The 20,755-nt window shown below is 43.8% G+C and overlaps 1 protein-coding gene across 3 annotated transcripts in view; it reads right to left on the bottom strand.

Moving 5' to 3' along the window:
* Positions 1-20,755, bottom strand: part of ELMO1 (engulfment and cell motility 1) — a 405,171-nt gene that overhangs the window by 7,427 nt on the left and 376,989 nt on the right. For all 3 annotated transcript variants that reach the window (XM_084857863.1, XM_084857865.1, XM_084857864.1), the window contains 4 exons: positions 14,177-14,340; positions 11,704-11,816; positions 9,546-9,653; positions 656-738 (listed from right to left, as the gene is read on the bottom strand). In XM_084857863.1, the coding sequence (XP_084713989.1) occupies positions 656-738; positions 9,546-9,653; positions 11,704-11,816; positions 14,177-14,340 (468 nt within the window). The remainder of the gene's footprint in view (positions 1-655; positions 739-9,545; positions 9,654-11,703; positions 11,817-14,176; positions 14,341-20,755) is intronic.

Genomic DNA, 20,755 nt, shown 5'->3' with positions numbered 1-20,755 from the left:
AGGAGAAGTACACAAATAGTTAGGAAGTAGAATGCAGGAAGCTGCTTTCTACCAAGTCAGACCACTGGCCTGTCTAGCCCAGTATGGTCAACACTGACTGGCAGCGGCTCACCAGGATTTCTGGAAGGGGTCTTTCCCAGCCCTATCTGGAGATTTCTGAATTGAACCTGGGACTTTCTGTACGCAAAACATGCGCTCTGCCACTGAGCTACAGCCCTTCACAAAGGGCTAGCTGTCTATGCAGAAGCCAGGCAATCCTCTGGAAAATTACAGTTTGGTGACAAGGGTGCTGTTCAGAGATCGTCCGACAGCTATGCAGTTCCTTTCCTTCTGGGGCTTTCCAAATGATGAAATGCAGGAAGTGCTATTTGATTTCACCTGGCTAACATTGGTCAGGGTTAAGCAAACAGAAAATGGTTTCATAATACTGTGTTTTCTATTTATGAACAGATGTTATTCCATTGGATTTATGAGAGGCTATTTTAAGTCTTGATACCCTCTTCAACCCTTTTCCATGGCAAGGGTTAAAAAGAATAATAAAAACCCATTCAAAATGAAACACACAAATCTTCTGAAGTAGAAAGAACAAATAACCTGTTTTGTCATGAGCAATGTGTATAACTAAAAGGTGACTGGATTTTACTGAAAAGGATACCTTGTTTTGTTTAAGGGCTCCTTTCTCCTTCATGTGAGGGCAGTCCTTCCCTGTCACAACTGCTTTTATATCTGCCACAGGCACTGTATCAAAAGGAAAAAAAAAAACAAAGTGTGAGAGAGACTCCAAGATGTGAGAAACCCATGGCATGAAACAAGAGGCAAAACGGAACTGATGTGTCAGAAGTGACATCCCTTCTACCTATGTTGTAGTAAGTGATGAGAGAAAGGAACCAAACAGGAAATCAGGAAGTCCTAAAGGGACAATGGAGTCAAGTGTCACATGTACAGATGAAAATGTCAACAGCCATTCTACTCTTTCATAATAGAAATTAGAATGTGAGGGCTGCTGAGAATCTTAACAGCGCAACCCTAAACATGTCTACTCAGAAGTAAGCCCCACTGTGTTCAATGTGGCTTACTCCCAGGTAAGTGGGTATAAAATACAGCCTGAATGTTACTTCTTCTATGCTCTCGCCTCTGAACCTAGACAATCCCCTTATGTAGTATCTAGTCTAAATTCCTACATTATTAAGGCGATTCCCCCTCAGTGGTCCCTGAAGACAATTAGTTACCATCTTGCTCATAACATAATTCTTGGAGCCGAACTGCATAGCCAGGTTTTCCAGATGATGCTCCTCACTATCACATCTGCCTCTCACTGTCATGATGCAACAGCTCCTACGGGCATGGCCTTTTCCACTAATGAAAGCCATACCAGCCCACTAAGGAGGGAGGTTCAGTAATGTAAGGCAGCCTTTGCCAAGGTGGTGCCCTCCAGAGATTTTGGACTACAATTCTCATCAGCTCCAGAGAGCATGGCTGATCGTGGAAGATTATAGGAGTTGCAGTCAAAAACATCTGGAGGGCACCAGCATGGGGAAGACATAAGCTTATCTGTCCTTACAGTTGTGAAAGGAATGCGTGCTCCTCTTTGATTTTTTTTCTTTCTAGACCAAATATTATGGCCAAAACCTTTCAACCTCACCTCAGGCAACAAATACACACTGGAGAGCCAGTGTGGTATAATCATTAAGAGTGTTGGACTGGGACTTGGGAGATCTGTGTTCTAGTCCCCACTTGGCCATGAAGGTCACTGGGTGACTTTGGATCATAACTGACTCCCAGCCTAACCTACCTCACAAGGTTGTTGTGAGGATAACACGGAGAGGAGGACCACGTAAGCCACCTTAGGTTCCTTGGAGGAAAGAAAGGTGGGATAGAAATGTGGTAATAAATAAACAAAGCGCCGAAGAATTGATGCTTTCGAACTGTGGTGCTGGAGAAGACTCTTACGAGTCCCCTGGACTGCAAGGAGGTTAAATCAGTCCATCCTAAAGGAAATCAACCCTGAGTGCTCATTGGAAGGACAGATAATGAAGCTGAAGCTCCAATATTTTGGCCACCTAATGCGAAGAGAAAACTCCCTGGAAAAGACCCTGATGCTGGGAAAGACTGAAGGCCAAAGGAGAAGGGGACGGCAGAGGATGAGATGGCTAGATAGCATCACAGATGCAATGAATATGAACTTGAGCACGCTCCAGGAGAGAGCGCAGGACAGGAAGGCCTGGCGTGCTATGGTCCATGGGGTCACGAAGAGTCGGACACGACTGAACGACTGAACAACAATAAATAAACAAAAGATAACTGCCTTTTCCTAATTATCATAGAAAATATGTGTTTAAATGTAGGACACAAAGCCATGATAATTATTTCTTTAAGGGGTATTTCCAAATGTTTTCTAAACCAAATATTATTCTTAGCACTATTCTAAATGTCCCAGTCCAGTGCTAACGGTGTTATATTCTGACCCCAACTAATGGGGAGGTTGCCTTGCTATGGATAGAGAACCACTGGCTGTGTTTGGATGTCACTTTAAGCCATGGTGGCTTATAAACTACTCCTAGGAGCTTATAAGCCACTGTGCCCATCACACAATTAGGCAAATAAGCTACTGTGGGTATCTTATTTCCTCCCCCCTCGGCCCTCCCTCCCGCCTCAGTCCTCCAGTCTGCATCCCAGGGGATCTGGCAGCAGACCCAAACTGTCTGCTGTGTCAGGGTGGACACTGAGCCCATAGAATCCCAGAGTAGTTCTGATGCTGAGGAAGAGCAGTCGCTCCTTCGGGAGAGGAGCGCACTCCTTTTTTCCCAGGACCAACAGCTGACGGAGATTCCTCCCAGCCACATTCCTAGTTTAGAAAACAGTCCAGGGAGTGACTCAGCACAGATAGCTGACTGGGGGGGATGCGCGGCGCAGACGCAGAGAGAGGCGCCAAATGGTTCGCGCTCAAAGAACGGTTGTGCCCAGAGGATCCAAGGGAAAAGGGGAGGGATTCTCCCTAGTCCTTATATTCAGGGGTCTGCCAGTAATTGCCCTTCAAACGGGGACCAACTGTTCTAACTTAGGGCATAGGGATGCTGCTGCTCAGATCTAGTTGCTACCTGTATAGCTGTTAAGTTGTAAAAGAAGAATAAAGCTTTGAAAAGAATCCCTTTGTCTGTGTCTGGACTTGGCTACTGGATTAGACTGAGAGCCCTCCAAGGAGTCCTTGACATACCGCTAAGTCCCTCGTTGGGTCCCCTTTTTAAGATTCCCCCAGGCCCGTTTTGTGCAAAATGGGGATATAAAGAACAATCCAGAAACTGCGGGGTGGGTGGGGGGCAAAATCCCCCCCCATGGACCGTGTATATCAAAACAGGCATTTCCCTATTGACCTGCTGAAAGACCCCTTTTTCGCAGCTTGCCTTTTAAAACAGGATGGGTAGCTCCGATCACATCAGCTACTTAGAAAAAAAAAAGTTACATGGGAATTCCCACTCTTGGGAGTGGTGCAGCTGGTAATATGCAGCCTCTGAACTTGTGAAACATCTATTGTTCTATTTTATTCTTACTTCAGAGTCTAAAGTAATAGTCGTAAAATAAAAACAACAGACTTCTAACAAGTTTATGAATTGGTATGTGTATGTATGACTGCTTCCAGATGGAGGGCTCCCAAAGCTACCAGTAAGAAGGTATTGTGCAGCTATTTGTGTTTTTCCCCCCTTAATGGGTTTTCTGCAGTGAGAAAAAAGATGGAAGAAGTGATGGGAAAACACAGGAGGCTTACGAGTAGAAGACGCTATCATCTGGACTTCCCTGTAAAATTCTGTGAATTAGCCAGAGTGACAACACGACAAAGCCTCATCGAGAAGCCTCATCATTCTGGCTCATGCGCAGCACTCTGGCTTGCGACCAGTGATGTTACAGGTACTATTCCATCGTTGTCCTAGAGGTGCAACCACCCATTCACATTGCACTCATTACTGCAGAGCAAAGAATGGAATTTCCCACAGAAAGACACTCGTTGATGTCACAGGAACATTGTGGGCCAATTCACCACACCGTTAGGCATCTGGCCAGGTGCTCCCCCACCCCCATCTACACTGCCATTTGTTCCTAAGCAGAAGTGTCATGTGCAAGGGCTGCACCGTGGACCCCCAGGGACAGCTGTTCAAGTAATTGCGGGAAGGCTTGCAGTAGCACAACCATCTATGGTTTGGGCTTATAGTGGAGCCCTCACACAACCGACTTGCTATAAGCCAGAGCAAAATGGATTTAGCCTATTCTGGCCGTTCAGACATGGTGTAATGTCAACATTACCCAGAAACTTGCATTGTTTTTAAATACAGCTTTAAAAATTAGACCTAAGATGCTTGCAAATGCTGATCCCTGATTTTGTTCATTTAACATTAAGTGTATGCAACTGCTGTCCCTATACTGTTATGAGCATATATTTTGTTTCTATTTTCCTTTTATTTGCAAAGAAATGTAAATGGCCTGTGGACTAATTTTAAATAATGTATGTATGTATAAGCAAGCAACAATACAGGTTGGACCCCCCCCCCCCAATGCTCAGTCATCAAGCAAATTAACTCAGAGAGAGAGAGAGAAAGAGAGAGAGAGAGAGACAGAGAAAGAAATAGGTTTCAAGCGGAAGCCATTTTTAGGGGAACCATTTCAGGAAAAATATCTATCTGCTTCTCAGAATCATAGGGAAAGTTTGTGACAAATGTTTTTTTTTTTTAAATCTGTAACTTTTTATTTGGAAAAGCATCATATTGAACAACCTAAGAACCATTCCTACCCCCCACCCCCACCTCCCTTCCCATTTTGGGCAGGATTCAACATATGTTTTATTTGTCAGTTCTCCTGTCAAGGACACAAGCTCTTTTTTATTTTTGTTTCTGTAAACGTTTTTTCTGTAAACCATTTCCAATACAGAGCCAATACAGAACATACAGTACAGAGTACAAAATGCAAAGCATTTTGTTGTTTGTTCAGAAGATGGCCACTGAAAACATTAGGGATACAAACCGACCAAGTGGTGTTCCCACACAAAACCCATCGAAAATGAGCACAGGCTTTTGTAACAACAAAGCCTAGAGAACTGCGCTCTAAGCTACGGAGTAGAATTTTGTACTCACGCATTAAAGAACTTCCGTCCTAAAGGAAATCAACCCTGACTGCTCATTGGAAGGACAGATACTGAAGCTGAAGCTCAAATATTTTGGCCACCAAAGGTGAAGAGAAAACTCACTGGAAAAGACCCTGATGCTGGGAAAGATTGAAGGCAAAAGGAGAAGGGGATGGCAGAGGATGGGATGGGCTAGATAGCATCACCGATGCAATGAATATGGACTTCAGCACACTCCGGGAGAGAGCGGAGGACAGGAAGGCCTGGCATGCTATGGTCCATGGGGTCATGAAGAGTCGGGCATGACTTAACGACTGAACAACAACAAATTAAAGAACTATTTTAATTAAAGGAAGAAATCTCTCTTGACCACCTGCTTTCATAGCTTCCTGGCTCTGCATAGCACATCTAGAAAACTAATTACTTTCTCATAAAACTTTAAAAATACGTAATAAGCAATCAGAAGATATTCTACTAAGGTAAGGGTCCCCTGACTTTTCTTTCTGAGGCCTTTCTTCACAATTTTATCAACTCTCCCCTTTCCTGCAGGAAACGATAATAAGAGCTTGGGCAGGGGGAGAGATGGGGAAGCCATGGACATGGATTCAGAGAGCAGGAACCTCACAGCCAAAAACTGAGTTCCTCCCCTCTGCCTGTTGTCCTGTGATCTCTCCTGCAGCTGGGGCTGTCGAGGTGCTTCCTCTGCTCACTCTTCTGTTACACAATTTTATGAGAGTGGTTGTCATTGCCTTCTCATGCGGTACACAGACTTCCTTGTCCTCAGAAATGGGTAACGTGCTTAAATCTCCCCCCGCCCCCCCAGCTTTGGTATAGCTCCACCTTTGTGGACTGGAAGGCAAGAGCTACACTACTAAGCATCTGTAAATTGGAAGAGGGCAGGTTTTTTTTTTTCCTTTGAGCCACCATTGTCTTAACAGAGGTATGTGAAGGTAGGCAGCCATGACAATTAATGGTTTTGGACTAGGATATTTTGTAGACCTGTCTGCAACACTGCTTGATATCTTATATTATAAAATGTGATGCCAGCCTTTCCTTTCAGAACAGGGCAACATTCAGCAGAGGCAGTATTCTTCCCCAATACTATCACAACAGGAAAAGTGGTTTCTGTGGAACTTCACCCTTAAAGGACAGAAGCCCATTTCAGGACCGAATATAACAACTCTACCTGAAAGTTAAATGTCTGTGATAATCCAGCCAGGTGCCTCACGTTTTTCCAGCATGGCCTTAATTTGCACAGCACGCTTTCACAGATAATAAAGCCTGGAAATTCAGCTACTGAATACACATGTCAAAGTTACCGAAGACGGACCTCGTGATCATCTTTCATTCCACTCTATCATTCTGTTGTTATTGTTCAGTCGTGTCCGACTCTTCGTGACCCCATGGACCATAGCACGCCAGGCCTTCCTGTCCTGCGCTCTCTCCTGGAGTGTGCTCAAGTTCATATTCATTGCATCGGTGATGCTATCTAGCCATCTCATCCTCTGTCGTCCCCTTTTCCTTTTGCCTTCAGTCTTTCCCAGCATCAGGGTCTTTTCCAGAGAGTTTTCTCTTTGCATTAGGTGGCCAAAATATTTGAGCTTCAGCTTCAGTATCTGTCCTTCCAATGAGCACTCAGGGTTGATTTCCTTTAGGATTGAATGATTTGACCTCCTTGCAGTCCAGGGGACTCATAAGAGTCTCTAAGTGTGAAATAAACAGCTCCTCCAAATGCCAGAGCTATAAGAAACATTGTCCCAGTTTCTGACCAAGGATTGCAGTAGAAAGCTTGGAATAGCCTTGAGGCCAATCTCAGAAGCAATGAAAATAAGTGAGTATGACTATATGCTGGTGTGGTTAAGCTCTGCTGAGGTCCTTAACCCTGTATCTCTCAGCCAACCAGCAGGAGGGAAACCATGGCACTAGCATTCTCCTCAAACATATTTCAAGCTTTTTGCCTCAGGCACTGGATGATCTGCTTGTGTGGGTTTTTTAAAATTTAAAATATAGAAGGCTGGAACCAGCTTTAAGCTGGATCAACTGTGCTGTTGGAAGTGGACTTCCCCATACATTCCTTCCCATAGCAGCTCCTCCAACTCCCTACAATTGCTGCACAATGGCCGGGTTCACACATAACAAGAAGCCACTGTGGGTGAATTTCCCCGTGGTGCTTTTTGTTGTGGTGGCAGCTGCCATTTGGAATATTCAAGCCTTGGTGTGTGTGTGTGTGTGTGTTATCGTAGTTTGTCGTTATGGATGAACCCATCAAGGGTCATTTGTAGGGTGGCTGACAAGCCACTCAGAACCTATGGGCTGTTTTAGGGCTCTAGGGGGCTTGTTAACCACCCCAACAACCCACCCACACCAGGTTCACACGTGACAAGCTACAGTGTGCCTTTGCTGCGGCTCGAATATTCAAAATGGTGGTGGATGCCATGATGAGAAGCTCTGCAGGGAAATTCACCCAAGGTGGCTTCTCTTTATGTGGGAACCAGGTCAGGGAGACAAGAGGGCCTACTGAATGGGTGAGCTGTAGTGTGTGAGGGGAGGATGCCCCACAATTATGTGGAGGGTCCTTTAATGGAAGGCAGATTCTGGACCCAAACCACAGTGCTTAGATTATTATGCTTGATTTTAGCTATCAGCTTAGAGAATTATTAGATTCTATAAAATTTTCTAAAATATTACAGTTTCAGAATTATTGGTTGTGGAAGAGGTAAATATATTGGTATATTAAGTGCTACCCAACTTAATATTTAGCATACATGCACTCCTTTCTTAAATGTTCAAAGTGTTTCACATACATTATTTCAGCAGTCTTTAAAACAGCTCTGTAATGGAGATTGTATTATTATTTCCATATTGCAAATGGGGGCAGGAGATGGGGTGGGGAGATGGTACTGAGGACGAGACACAGCTTTGCCTACAGCTGCCGAATGAGCAGGGGGCAAAAGGGAAGTATGAGCCATAGAACTCCCAGTCATACTTTTAGCCAAGACGCGGCATCAGCTCTTGACTATGATCAATAACTAATGAAGACTTTTTAAAGGAGGATTTTTCTAAGCTGCTCTCCATCAGAGTTATGACTGGCTGACATCATCGTTTTTGCAATCTCATTGCAAAAGCCTACGGAGCTGTTCTACATCAGCATCATGATGGATCTGTTCAACCCAAGTCAAAAGATTCTGCGACAGGAAGGGTCCTGCTGTTCTTTTAGGCTTTCCTAAGAGGATGTGACAAATGGAGCATTCTTTGGGAATAATCCCACTGGTGGTTATTATTGACAAAATAACTGGCTCAATTTGCACTCTTCTGGTCTGGTTACCCATTAGCCTCGCATTCTGCCTGAGGGCTGGTGACTTAAAAGTCTCAGCTAGATGATGCAAAGTCTGTCACAGACTGCAGAAGCCTGGTGCAAATATCTCACACACGGGAGATATTTCAAACTGCAGTGCCACATGAACGTGGAGATGAAACAAATGATTTGCCTAGAAATGCACGAGTGGACTTTGATGCTTTCCCAGATGTCTCTGTGTGAATTGTGCCAAGCATGAGCAGTAAGAGCTCTCGTATCACTCTGAAACAAACAGGGGGCTGTAGACTTCGGCCAGGATGACAGAGGAGGTTGGGACAGAACTGGGAGGATGGAAACTGGCTCCAGCATCTGACCAGAAACAGGAGGACTGAGGAGAAGGCTATCAGTGGTTACTAGTCTTAATGGCTCTATGCTACCTCCATTATCAGAGGCAGTATGCCTATGTACACCAGTTGCTGGGGAACATGGGTGGGAGGGTGCTGTTGCAATCATTTTCTGCTTGTGGGTTTCTCGTGGGCACCTAGTTGGCCGCTGTGTGAAGAGAATGCTGGACTAGATGGGCCCTTGATTTGATCCAACGTGGCTCTTCTGTTGTAATGAGCATGGCTCTGCATGATATGAAGAAGCGCCACTGAATCTCACTTCATGAAGGGGAAACACAGACCTTCACCAAGGTGTGTTAGCTCCTGGAAGTAGATGAACAAGACGTGTGACTTTCTTTCATTTCTTCTTTCAGGACTTCCTGAAATGATCTGCTCTGAGTGAATTTCTTGACCAATGACCCTGATGAAATAGGGTACTACTCAGCCTGTAGTAGAAGGGCTGAGCAAAGTCCCTAAAGGAGTGTTTCCTACCCAGAATCCAGCAGAAGGAGAAGGGCTTACTTGCTCTAACATTTGACAACTCCGAGAAATAGTCCAGCTGAAAAAATGGTTTCAGGTATTGGGGTGAAAGCAAAAATGATCCAAGGACCCATTCATCTGTCATTCACTTCTCCAGCCTTTCTGCCTTCCCTCCTACCATCTGCTCTTTTGAAACCCTGCTTTGGTTGGCATCACAAATTTCACAATCTCACTGCAAAAGACTAAATATAAAACAAAAATGAGAAGAGCTGCTTACACTTCTCCTGTAACGAATCATGTGGGACCTCTCCCCGGGGACTCTCTTCCAGGTCTCCATAATGCAAGACTTTGTGGTTTGGCGAGAGTCGGCAATACCAAAACTTGTCTGATAAAAGAACAAAATGTTGTTAAAGCTTATTCACCTGTATTGTAACAATCAAAAGAATGTGATTCAGAAAGAAAGAAATGATTGCTACCTTGCAAGGAATAAGTAAGATTTATCAACCAATATTTTGAGGGACCTCCCCCCCCAACCCCCACCCCAGGTGTATTTTTATCCCTGTTTTGCACTCCAGCCCTTTTAAGACGCCACATACATTTACATCTTTTACTACCTTCATCTTCTCCCACTATATATTGTTTCTTAAAAGTGTTTGTTGGGAGTCTTGAGTATACAAGGTCAATGCCAGCCAATTCCCTTTTTGAAATGAAGAGAGCCCTTCTTCCTAGAACACCTTTATTTAATAAACAGGCCATAGAACATGGATCTGTCAGAAATGCAATTTTGCTGCACCTGAACTGTAGCTCTCCTTCCTACCCATCTAAAACAAGATCAGACAACAGTGATTCAAACTGCAACTGCTTCCTGATCTGAGTAGGTTTGGTCACCGTGGTTAAGATGAGTAGGGAAAACCAGAGAATATTTTTGAGTGTTTCCCTGTGATCTCTAGTTACATTGCCATTGGTCTGTCACCACTTTACCTCATTTTATTTATCTTACAGTGCTATTCTATACATGCCTACTCAGATGTTAGCCCTGTTGAATTCAGTGGGACTTATGCCCATGTAAGTGGGCATAGGATAGCAGCCTTATGCTATATACACTTATCTGGGAGTAAGACCCATTGAACACAATGTGATTTACTTCGGAGTAGGCATGCATAGGATTGTATCATTAGAAAATATTCTTAGATTGCTTGCTTCCCTCTACTTACAGTAACCACCAGCTTCACCTGTTGATTGGTAAGTTTTTTTTTTTTTTACTATACTCCATATTTTGTCAAGTCCCCATAACACTAGAAAAATATAATGTGTGGTTAACCCCCCTCCATCAGAAAATGGCTACATGAAGGCTTCACATGAAATGGCCTTCATGTGATTAGCACAAGAAGGAGGAAGCATTTATCTGTAAGTGGGTAGATGTGCCCAAAATATAAGCAGGCTTTTATTTCAGGAAGGCTGAGTGGCAAATCTCTTTGGTTCAGCATAAGCAGAAACTGTGCACATTATCTGAATTTTTGCATTAAAAACAGGCAGTGAAGTCATTAGCAAATTCTAGATATGAGAATTAGAGAGGAACCTAAACCAGAGCTGTTATTTAAAATGGGACTTTGAATGTCCATGCAAAAATACAATTTGAATGTCCAATACAAAAATACAAATACTTTGAACATCCATGAAATACACAAATTCAAAATAAATGTTTGTCTTTTGCCATCATATTTTATAGAAAAAGTAGAGTTAAGCTAAGGAATTTTTAACAGTATGGTCCTATAGCCTTTAAAAATCACCCTGAAATGTTGAAGACTAGAAAACTGGTTTTTTTAGAAATTGAAAACATATCTGGGATGCCAAATTCCAACTTGGATACCACATTCTTAAGAGTAATCCCAAACATATAGAATAGGTACAGCACTGCTTCTAACTTTCTGATCACTTTGTCTATAAATCACATGAAAGAATCATGAACAGAACACATGTTCAGGACAGAGCTAGACATTATGACAATATTGCTGCCATCCCAGAAAGCAAACCTGTGTCTTGTTCTCTCCTCTTCCCTGTAATGTTTAGAGACCTTCAATTCATGCTTAGATTTCACCACAATGCAAATTCCCCTGTCCCACCACTCCATTTCTTTGGCTGCAAGTCATGAGGACGGGTGATGTATGGGATGGAACAAGACATGGGGCTGCTGTTTTCAACAACAGTTTTATGTTTGCTATAATATCTAGATCTAACCTCAGTACAATGGTTCTACTCCACTTTTATACTGCATAAATCACACACAAGAGTGGTACTTCAGAGGCCAAAAGGCGCTCTTTTCATCTATTCTGAAAGCATCCTAACAATGCAACAGAAAGGATTTTTCCAGTAATCAAGAAAAATTAAAAGAGGGGCAAGGCTGAACAGATAGGGAAAACAATTCTGGTTAGTACCTTGCCGCCGTCGACTGTTGAGTTTCCTAAAGCAGGTTCCCTCAACAAGACGATTAAGACGCTGTTGCTTAATCAACTCTAAAATTTCAGGCTGAATCTTCTCCTTTAGCTCCCTAGAGGAAATACACAAGCAACCCCACATAGACTTAGTCACATCTCACTAGATTTTCTTAGCATGTCAGAAAAACCTCACACTACACACACAGCCTCTTTCCAGGCAGGTTGTCAGCTCTAGCCATTCCGTTTATATTAGGGAGCCGGAGTCTGCACTCTGCAGTGCATTTCTACTTCAGGCAAGCTGTTTATCCTCTTTGTGAGTTGGGGTATCAGCCTCCTCTGCAACGCTGCCAATTATTTGCAAGGGCAATATGAAAGAGCTCTTTCCTATTGAGCTCAATGAAGCAATCGACTGGCAAATCAGATTCAATGTACAATTCTTTATCCCTTTCAGTCAAATGCCCAAATCGTAATATGACCCACCTATCCTGGAGAACCTCTCTATATTGTATTGCACTTGTGCACTTGTCCCAAACATTGCGTATTTGATGATGTGTGGGGGTATGTTGTGTGCCCAGCCTCTAGGGGCAGGGCCTTTTGGTGCAAACACTAGGCCAGCCTTTCCCAACCTGTGCCCTTGAGATGTCTTAGACTGCATCTCTCCTAATTCCCCGCCAAAATGGCCAATGGCCACGCTAGCTGGGAATTATGGGAGTTACAGTACAACACATCGTGAGGGCACCAGATTAGAGAAGGCTACACTAGACCTTCGCCTAACAGCACTGAAGACAGAAAAGGTGGCTGTCCCACAAATACCAAAATAAAAGTATAAATCCCCCTCCCCCGCAAATCCTCAAAGTGAGAATGAGGTGTATGAAGCTCTCTTTACATTCAGGAAACCTGATCCATATTAGTAGTGAAATTCTTCATTTATTCTGCAAGGAAACTCACTCTCTCTCTCTCACACACACACACACACACACAATTTGCTTTTGATTTATACCTTGAGTAGTTTCCCTTGAGGGAGAACATTTTTATTCAAAATGTATTGAGGAATTTGAATGTCATCCTGTCAATAAGTCTGCCTCACACCATTAGTTCTACCTTCTTTGTGTCTCCTAGTGGCAACATGACCAATAACTGAACCCTCAACTGAATCTCTCTGAGGAGAAGGCATTGTTGCTTTTGAAGCATGGCTGCATGCCTGGAACTTGGGCCATCAGGAGCTAGGCAGGCAGGGATTCCTGGGGCTCATTCATGGTTTCCACCGAGAGAGGTAAGGGACAAATGCAAAATTAGCATGGAAGCACTGCTACTTCCCTAGAACTTCGACTCTTGGATTGCAGCGCCGGCCCAAGACATTTTGCTGCCTGAGGATTTCAAATGGACTAAATTCTACATGTTTTTGAATATTATGGACCAAAGCTTTGAATGCAGGCCTCTGGTGTAATTTAGTACTATAAATAGCCTCTTCAGAATTAATTCATTTTGTCAGTAAACTGAAGAACAAAATCTTACAGTGCATTGAGAAATCGTATCCTCCAAACCTGCATCAGCCATGCCCCGGGTCTTTAGAAATCAGCTGAAAATGAAGCCCCTCAGGCAGAAAATGTATGCTTATCTAGCATTTAAACTCGATTTCACATTCTGCCACTAGGATGCATTGGATGACCTCAATCTATTAGGCTATAGTCATGCTTAGATTTGTTAAGAAAATATGAAGATTCAGTTTCAAAATAAACTTGACTGTAAATCACACAACACTGCTATATAACTAGCAAGATCCACCAGCTCCATTGTACTTGATCGCTAAAAATTATCTGCCATCTGCCATGGAGGAGTGGCAACCATGCCTCTTCTGTTAACATGTGAACTGGGCCTGAGAGAGGTTTAAAGATGGGATGGCAATCTTCCTCTAGGTCCAATAGCCCAAAATGATGCAAAGGGAACACTAAATATCAGTTAACATATGGTATGAGAAAGATGATTTAATAGTTAAGCAACTATTTTTTTTTTACTGGCATCAGAGCTAGGATAGAAATCCAGTCTGTTTTCATGGGGTCCTTATGGCTCTGAGTTTCTGCTTCAGCCTTCATTTTGCCAAATTCATGGATGGTGACATTTTCTTTTCTGTGAGGAACTGGGCAGAAGAGAAAAATTCATAGAGGGCACATGCAAACACACATACAAAGGGTGAAGATGCCAAAGCATCATTTGCTGCAAATAAACTACTCAGAGCCCTACAGGGACTAGAATAATCCACTTAGGTGAACACAAAGAGACATTTTTTTATTCCTGCAGAAGGAAGTGAATGCATGCCAAGTAGATGCAACTGCCCTGCTTTCAAACAGTGGCCCTGAACCATTTTTATTCCCCAGGGTGATTTCTGAAGAGCTCACAAATGTCATTCGCATCAGTCAGACCTTCCAAGGAGGCAGCAGAGAGGGAATCAAGACATTTACAGGAGAACACCTACAAAATTGGACGAGACTGGAAATCTTCCTGGTTCATCCTCTCAGACTGGCGGATTTTCAGTATTTCTGCGTAGCTTAGATTTTGAAGTTTGCTTTTGAATTGATCCAGAGAACTAGGCTTCGTGGTCAGCGCTCTCATTATTTGCTCCCTCACCACTTGCATTACCTGTGGATTAAAACAAAAGTCTCAGTATCACCTGAGCAGCCCTTTCCTTGGGCACTCACAGCAAAATCTTAATCCAGAAACAATCTGCAACTGTTCCTCAAAAGTGTTAAAATGCTGTAACTCCAATTCTGCAATATAAATCAGGACATCCCCATTCTTAACGTCTCATACTAGAACGCAATTGGGCAATTTGCCACTGGGCCCCCAGAAAGCAACCCCCGCCTCATCTCCTGTGTATACTGCTGGTACCTGCCCCATTTTTATCCAGAGCCCTACACATACATGGGTTCTTGGAGGGGGCAGGAGCAAGACCCTCCCCCATATCACACCCATCCCTATCCCTTGGGTGCTACAGTCTGAAGAGAGATAAGTACTTCCCACAGCTACTTTTCAGTTTCAGATTTTTAAAATGTATATAAAGTCAACAGACCAATACAAAACAAACATTTTACAAAAGATACTAGACACAGCTGTTTTTACTACCTTTAAAAACATTGGAAGAGCCTATGCATCGAGTTATCACTTGAGCCATGCAATTTAACACATGTTTCTCAAAAGCGAGGCCTACTGAGCTCAACAGGGCTGACAGGAAAGTGTATAAAGGACTGCAGTATCAGACTAGTTTGGCCTAGAATCCAGGGAGGGATGTGAAACTGATGAGACCCCTTTTTGTCTTCAGGGGCTCCTGCTAAAAGTGTGAAGGCAAAAAACTGGAGAGTACCCTTGGCAGCTTCCTCTCAAAGTGTGAGGCCTTCTCCCAGTTCAGGCTCTGACTCCGAGTCAGAAGGAGACACTGCAGAATCAGGACCATCTGTGGGAAGGCAAGGAGCCTGAGAACTCAGTGCTTGCCAGCCGGCAGGGGGAAAGACACAGGACTGAGTGGGATTTTGTGTTGCTGCTCATGAACTGAACCTAGTTTAACTCTTTTGCTGACAACTGTTATCTGTGGATCTTTAAAAAGGTAAAGGTGCCCCCAACCAGTCATGTCCGACTCTAGGGTGAGGTGCTCATCCCTGTTTCTAAGCCGAAGAGCCAGCGCTGTCCGAAGACGCCGGCGTGACTGAACACCAAGGTGCACGGAATGCTGCTACCTTTCCCGCCAAGGCGGTACCTATTTATCTACTTGCAATTTCTTGCTTTTGAACTGCTAGGTTGGCAGAAGCTGGGACTGAAGACGGGAGCTCACTTCGTCACACAGAACTCGGGTCATGAACTGCTGACCTGTCAACCTTCCAGTCTGCAGTTCAGTGTCTTAACCACTAAGCCACCGCCATAAAGGCATTGACTGGAATTACGGCAATAAATGGTTTTACTGTGAATCGGGCTTCATCTCTGGGAAGTCAGGTCCTGATACAAAGCCCAGCTAAGGGCCTTCTCCAGGCTTTGCCTTGACATTTTAGGAGGATTTGCTGAAGTGGTCAAGACAAACAAAGCCACGCCAGGTTCTCCTTCCCTGCTTTGGGAAGCTGAAATGAGATGGATAAAGCTCCCTTTAAGGCAGAAAATGCATGGTATGATGTAAAGATGCTACCCAACGGTATCTGTAGCTGTAGCAAAGCTAGGTAGCAATTGCTTGGTTTAGCTTTAAAAATGAAAAACCAAACATTGCTCCACAGTGAGGCACAGAGATGCATTGCCAAGGGCTACTGATAGCAGGCATGAGCAGACTTCTTCAGGCTTGTGAGATCTACTACTTTATTTTTTACTTGAATCTTGAGGTCCACCAACCAGAGTCACATACAAAATAGTGGCTGGGGATGGGTGGAGCCAGGTGCAAACTGGTGGCTCAGAAGGTGGAACTAACTACCTACTGTACTCCATGACTCTTATGTTGACATGGATGTACGAATACAAGTACAAATTTATATCTAGTTTAGTACAGGGATTCCAACAGCCTAGTTTGGATCGGGGGTGGGGGACACTGTGTATTGGTATTGTTAAACAATCGGAAGTTGGAAACCCTTGCTGATCTACTGCAAATCACTTTTGGTGCCTCTTGAAGACACTGTTATTTCGAGAGGCCTTCCCTGAGTGACCAGCTGCAGTTTATGAAGTTCAGAATTTGTTTCTTTTAAAATGTTTAAATTGTTTTAATATAGTGTTTTATTAATTTATCTTGTTGTTCACTGCTCCGACATCTTTTAATGTGGAGCTGTGTGTGTGTGTGTGTGTGTGTGTGTGTGTGTATATATAAATAGATAAATAAAATCATCCGGCGATGTACCTGTAAACCCAATCTACCTTCTGCCCACCCCTGAACTACAGCATTAAACTCTTTGGGCCTTCATTCTGCCCCTTCCTTCAACTGGCGCATATAATCTTCATTTGACCAAGTCCCTTTATGCAGGGATTAATTCACCTCTAATCAGTCATATATATATTTTTGCCTAGAGCTAAAAAAAAGCATGCATACAAAACTGTTTATTAATTTTCATGTATTTATAAAGGAGTAGAGCCTTCAAACAAGAGCTTAAAATCAAGAGGGGTTCTGAAGGAGAACCATGAACAATGCAATCTAGAGAATTAGAATGAGAAATAGCAAAGCAAGAACAGTAAATCAGCATATTAATTATTTAACCAGAAGAAAATTCTACAGAGATGCAGTTAATTAACATGCGGGAAAGGAGAGAAGTGAGTGTGTATGGGGTGTGTGTGTCAATGCAAACAGTATACATCACATTTTCTTGGCTTGCTGTCAGGCCTGATGAAATTAAATATCTCAAAGTATTTATCTACCTATAACCCCACAAGCATTCTATCAAATAAGGAAGCGTTTTAAAACACCCCTCACAGATTTATCACTAAAAATATAAAATAAAGAACTACCAAAGCTCAAGATCAAAGCTATTTTTTGCTAGAGCAGGCTGGGAAAGGGCTAGCAACTAGCCCAGCTGCCACGCTTACTTTACAAATGGGTCACGAACCAAGAGGCTGCAGTTTTTAGAATAGTTTGTGGAGATTTTATTTCCAGATATCACTTGGGCCTGACTTGTGTAAGACCAACACCAACAAGTAAGACCAAGACCAACAAGTAAGATTTGTGTAAGGCCAGACATCACTTGGGCCTGACTTGATGTAAGACCAAAGAGAACCACATACCCTCCTGCTATGAGCAGAACTCTTATTTGTGCAACTCCCACTTTTATTAGCGGGGCTTGCATAAGAACAAATGCCCAGAGTGAACTGTATCCCTTTTAGGAAGCATGAGAAGTCCAGTTAACAGTTTCACACAAGCGTGGTGGCTGAGAACCTTGGTCATACTCATCTTTGGTGGCCAGCTGTCTTAAGCTAGCTCCCCCATTCATGGCTCCAGGTTTTGGAGGGCCCTTGGGCAAAACATCCTTAATAGATCGCCTCCCTCAGCGAGTCTCCCTTCTCACCATCACTGTTACCAGTTGCTGCTCATCCTCTCTCTCAGAATTGTTACCGCTTGCTGGCTTGACGGGCAGAGAGCCAGTGAGCAAGTAGGCAATAGCATCTACTGTTCCTTCTTTGCACCACCACCACCATTGTCTGGGCCAGAAGTGGGTGGATAAGCAGGTTGCAATGGTGAAGAGGAGGAGCAATTCTAGGGTGCTCTGGTCAGCAGGCCCCAGCTGGGGTCTGGGCCATCAAGCAGGCGCCCAACCATTCCTACCCTTGATGCTAGCCCTGCCAAAATTCAGGTCCATCTATGAAGAGGCTTCGACACTCTGCTATTTCTTAGGAACATGCCAAACATATTCTTCTCATAAGAGAGAATGGTTAACCATTGGGTGCAAGTGAGAGTGTATTCCAGAATGCTGAAGACGACCTTGACCCATTTACAAGCCAGTTGTGTACAACCAAAGAATATTACTTTTTCAGAAAATAAGAAAGCTGGGATCAACATTTCTAGAATAAGGGACATTCATTTACTACCTTGAGGTCTTTAGAAGAAGGCATCCATTATGTTATGTGAGGTTGTGATATCTGGAATAAGATTAATCCTTTAAAGAGGAAACTTTCAAACAACAGCAGTGTTATCTGCCTGGCAGGAGACTACATTAAGAGCCCATTTTGACGATGAATTCTGCAATCTTGATTGCTAATTTAGAAGGAATAGTGCTTATTAACATCCCTGCCAAAAAATTAAAAGCATTGTGATTTCATCTCTTTTCGCCATTTCTCTCTGACTCTAAAACAGAAGTTACGGCATTATTCCAAACCAAATGGCCAGAAACAACCCTTACTGAAACAATTTGAAACACGTCCACGGGATTTATTCAGCTTTGGATGTAGTACTACAAATGTTTAGAATATAAACAGAAAAAGACTCAAGAGAGTCCTGGAATACGATTATGTTTCTTATCATTTATTCAGGAGCCAATGCTAGGCAGACTGGATTTTTTTTAGAACCCTTCAGCTTAATCGTTCTGTTTCTGCCTTTTTGGCAATAATTATGCAGTATCACTGAAGGAAGACATTCCAAAGAAGCTCAGTTTTTTTCCAGTTAAGACTAATTTGTTCCTGTCAGCAACCTGCATTATTCAGGTAGTTGCTGACAACTTCTCATTAAGTGTGCCCATTTTGACACCTAAGGGGAAAAAATCCATAATTTAAAAACAAAAAAACTGTACTTAGAGCAGAAGCTTCTTTTCACCCACAGAATTCTTCTAAGATTGCTCACTAGCTCTGCTGTATATCCAGGGCAATAATAATTGACGCTAACAATGCACATTTGTAATTTTGCTAGTGACACGGGTACTCTCACAAAATGGCTGCCACAGGAACTTGCCTGTTCACAAACAAAACACATGTTTCCCAGAAGGCAAACTAGTGCAGCTAAAAGAAGCGTACCTTGCCCAAGAACAGTTCACCAGTGATCTGAGTTCCAAAACCACTCTTTTGAACCTATAGTTTTCTGTTCCAAAACTCATTTCACAGAAGGCAAATTAATAAGGCTCAGAGACAAGAAACTGATTTCAAGGCAGAGGTGAGGTGCCACATCACATACTTGCCCTCATAAAACACAACAAAATGCCAATTTCACAGCAGGCATATTGGTGATGTTCAGACACCCACACGGCAAAACACCCAGCCATACACCTTGCCCTGCACACACTCAAAAACCCAGGCAACACATAAGAGGAGCCATGCTGGATCAGACCAAGGGTCCATCTAGTCTAGCATTCTGTTCGCACAGTGGCCAATGAGTTGTTGACCAGGAACCCACAAGCAGGACATGAGCACAACAGCACCCTCCCACCCATGTCCCGCAGCAACTGGTGTACATAGGCTCACTGCCTCTGGTACTGGAGGGAGCACATAGCCATCAAGACTAGTAGCCATTGATAGTCTTTTCCTCCAGGAATTTGTCCAACCCCCTTTTAAAGCCATCCAAATTGGTGGCCATCACTACATCCTGTGGTAGCGAATTCCATCCATAGCTTAACTATGCACTGTGTGAAGAAGTCCTTCCTTTAATCTGTCCTGAATCTCCCACCAGTCTGCTTCATGGGATGAACCCACTGGGTTCTAGTATTCTGAGAAAGGGAGAAAAATGTCTCCCTAGCTACATTTCCCACACCATGCATCATTTCACAGACCTCTATCATGTCTCCCCTTACCGTACACACCGTCCTGCTCTAGAACAAGTCTTGGCTGTTTGCAAGCTAGTACAGGGAGCAAGGCAATAGAGTAGTCAAGTTGGCAAGGAAATGGTCAAACACACAGGTTTCAGTCCAAGGAGCTTTAAGCTAAGGCAGAGTGGTCAAAATCCAGGCAGAGGTCAGAACATCAGCAGTCCGTCAGGCAACAAGGATCAGGCAGCAGCAGCCAAAAGGTCAAAGACAGTACTGTTTGACCTCAAGCAACAGTTCAAACACAGTAAAGCAGTCAGGTAAATTACAAAGTCCAGAAGCAGGGTTGTTGAGCAGTCCAAAAGGTCAGGAAACAGAGCATCAGACACAGGGCACAATTCAAGAGACTGGCAGGACTAGATTGTTCCAACACTGGCTGAGTTTCCAGTGCAGGCTTTGAAGCTCTAAGCCAGCCAGACCCCACCCAGAGCTCAGCTGTGGAAATCAGAGCTCCCAGCCCAGAGCCTACTCCTGAGGAGTCCCTTTCTCCCAAGGAGACCTCTTCTGGAGGCGAGCACTTCTTCGCACAGGAGCCCTGCTAGCCTGTCTCTTGAGGCGACAACACTCCCAGGGATCAGGGAGTGGCTCAGCCTTTGCCCTCAGAGGTGGAGTCCCTCTCTCCTGACAAGGATGACCCAGCAGCCACTTCCCGTGAGCATTCAGGCTCCTGTGGGTCAGTGGCAGTCCCTGGTCTGGGGTATCCTGGGCTTCTGGGGCCTCTGGTTCCTCCTCTGAGGACTCCTCCAGTTGGGGCATCACACACACACACACAAAACACCCCCCCACACACACACACACATACACAAAACCCCTGG

Source organism: Heloderma suspectum, chromosome 5 (genome assembly GCF_057233095.1).
Source record: "Heloderma suspectum isolate Gila_16-S chromosome 5, 16-S_ref, whole genome shotgun sequence".
NCBI classification, from domain to species: domain Eukaryota; kingdom Metazoa; phylum Chordata; class Lepidosauria; order Squamata; family Helodermatidae; genus Heloderma; species Heloderma suspectum.
Note: the sequence above shows the minus strand (reverse complement) of the source record. Positions and strands in the feature narration are given on the sequence as shown.